General features: G+C 35.3%; 1 protein-coding gene across 1 annotated transcript; it reads right to left on the reverse strand.

Moving 5' to 3' along the window:
* Nucleotides 1-555: 555 nt before the first annotated feature.
* Nucleotides 556-1768, reverse strand: LOC141829495 (enolase 1-like). The gene is made up of 7 exons (XM_074716985.1): nucleotides 1702-1768; nucleotides 1483-1530; nucleotides 1255-1354; nucleotides 1075-1155; nucleotides 888-989; nucleotides 731-811; nucleotides 556-655 (listed from the first exon to the last, which is right to left on the reverse strand). The coding sequence occupies exons 3-7, from the start codon at nucleotides 1303-1305 to the stop codon at nucleotides 572-574; spliced, it is 399 nt and encodes a 132-aa protein (XP_074573086.1). The 5' UTR covers nucleotides 1306-1354; nucleotides 1483-1530; nucleotides 1702-1768; the 3' UTR covers nucleotides 556-571.
* Nucleotides 1769-2006: the final 238 nt, after the last annotated feature.

The following is a 2006-nucleotide window of genomic DNA, read 5'->3' on the forward strand; positions in this document are numbered from 1 at the left end:
ACAAATTTGACATTTGTGGTTTGCCTGATTCAATCGGCTAATAGTGGTATTCTCATTTTGTCTACTTGCTCCATGGTGTACTCGGTATGTCTAATTCAATCGGCTAATAGTGGCATTCTCATTTTGTCTATTTGCTCCATGATGTACTCAGTATGTCTAAATCCATTTATAGTATATTTAGTAGAAATAAATTATAAACTAGATGAAATGGAATATGAAATTTTATTTGAAAAAATCTATTTTAAAATATTCATTAAAATTTAATATTCCATTATAAAAAATACTTGACAAAATCAAGTTTATTAGAATGATTTTATGGGATAAACGCTGTGGTATTTATCAAATCTATTATTATTAATTATTCATTGAGCTTTTAAAATAACATGATCAAACGTTATGATTTATAGTTTATAATAGAAGTACAAAATGTATGGATAAGAGAAATGAAGGGTCATAAATGAAACCCCTCAAGAGGGCTCCATGGATGGGACCCTCTACAGAATTTAGATCACTAAAGATCCATCAATTTTTATAAAATCCTGCAATTAAATTTTCAGTCTCCACATAAAAACTAAACCACCTGAATGTTGGGAGCAAAACCACCTTCATCACCAACATTAGTAGCATCCTGCCCATACTTCTTCTTGATTACAGCCTGCAGTACAATAACACGTAATAGGTACATTGTGCAAGAAAGGAATATTAAACATACAAACTCACAATTATATACCTTCAAATTGTGATAAACTTCCACACCCATTTTCATGGCATCTTTAAATGAGGATGCTCCCACAGGAAGAATCATAAATTCCTGATTAAAAGTCAAAATGGACAATGTAAGATGTGGATTGTTAGCTACTCAAGTAAAGATTCAAATGAAGCCTAACCTGCATAGCAAGCTTGTTTCCTGCATGTGATCCACCATTGATAACATTAAATACAGGTACAGGCAAGACCAGAGTTTTATTTCCAGCAAGATTAGCAATGTGCTGAATAAAAGAATGGAGTAGCAATCTTCAGAAACATGGATCAGTTTGCTACAAAGCAAAAAAAAACTAATGGAAAATCATAAACCTGATAAAGTGGTATCTTCTTCACACTAGCTCCTGCTTTGCACACAGCAAGAGAAACAGCCAGTATAACATTTGCTCCCAGCTGTAGGTATGAGAGTATAGAGAATGATCAGTGATGATTCGAAGCCTACTACTGTTGTTTGATATACCATAGTTAAATCTGCAACAGTATGAAAATTACTAATAAATTAGATTTTCTGTTTGCACCAGCCCCATTCATTGGAGGTTCCATCAAGCTTTTGGACCATGAAGCTATCAATTTCAATCTGCTCAGTTGGATCCTGGAAAAGAAATAGCAGTTGTATGTTTTCTGAACTGTTGGTACCAGAAGCATCTCATTCACTACTCTATCTCAGGGTAACTTCAATTATACTTCAGGCCACAAAAAATAACATTGTTTATCACTCACCTTCCCAATCAGAGCTGGTCCGATAATAGCATTTACATTTGCAACAGCCTAGAGCAAGACATCCAAAAAATACAATCAGTTAATTTTCCCCAAAATGCAACCAAAATGTGAAAGGGTTTCTTGTTCTATTTGCATATATCTAGTCTGCCTATATACGATATAAGAAAAGCATATCTGGACAATGTTATAACTCTATAATTGAAAAGAAAGATACTCAACCTTGAGAACACCCTTGCCAAGATAATCTGATCCTCCATCTCTTAGCTCTAGAGCTTCATATACACCTAAACCACCGTTAAAGGAAAGAAGACTTTGTAAACAATAAAGCAATGAACTCTGATCACACATATTAAAAAAAAATGAAGGCGTCAAAACAATTGACGTCAAAACATTTTTCTTCCCATGACCTGCGATTTTGGGGCGGAGAGGCGATTTTGGGGATTTAGTGTTAGCAAACCCTAAAACCTAGATGAAGGCGACGGGACGTGGCGACGGCGGCGATCGGGATGGGGAGGCGACGCCGG

This window comes from Curcuma longa, chromosome 5, assembly GCF_044706935.1.
Source record: "Curcuma longa cultivar G26 ecotype Majalengka, Jawa Barat chromosome 5, ITB_CL_G26_1.1, whole genome shotgun sequence".
Classification (NCBI taxonomy): Eukaryota; Viridiplantae; Streptophyta; class Magnoliopsida; order Zingiberales; family Zingiberaceae; genus Curcuma; species Curcuma longa.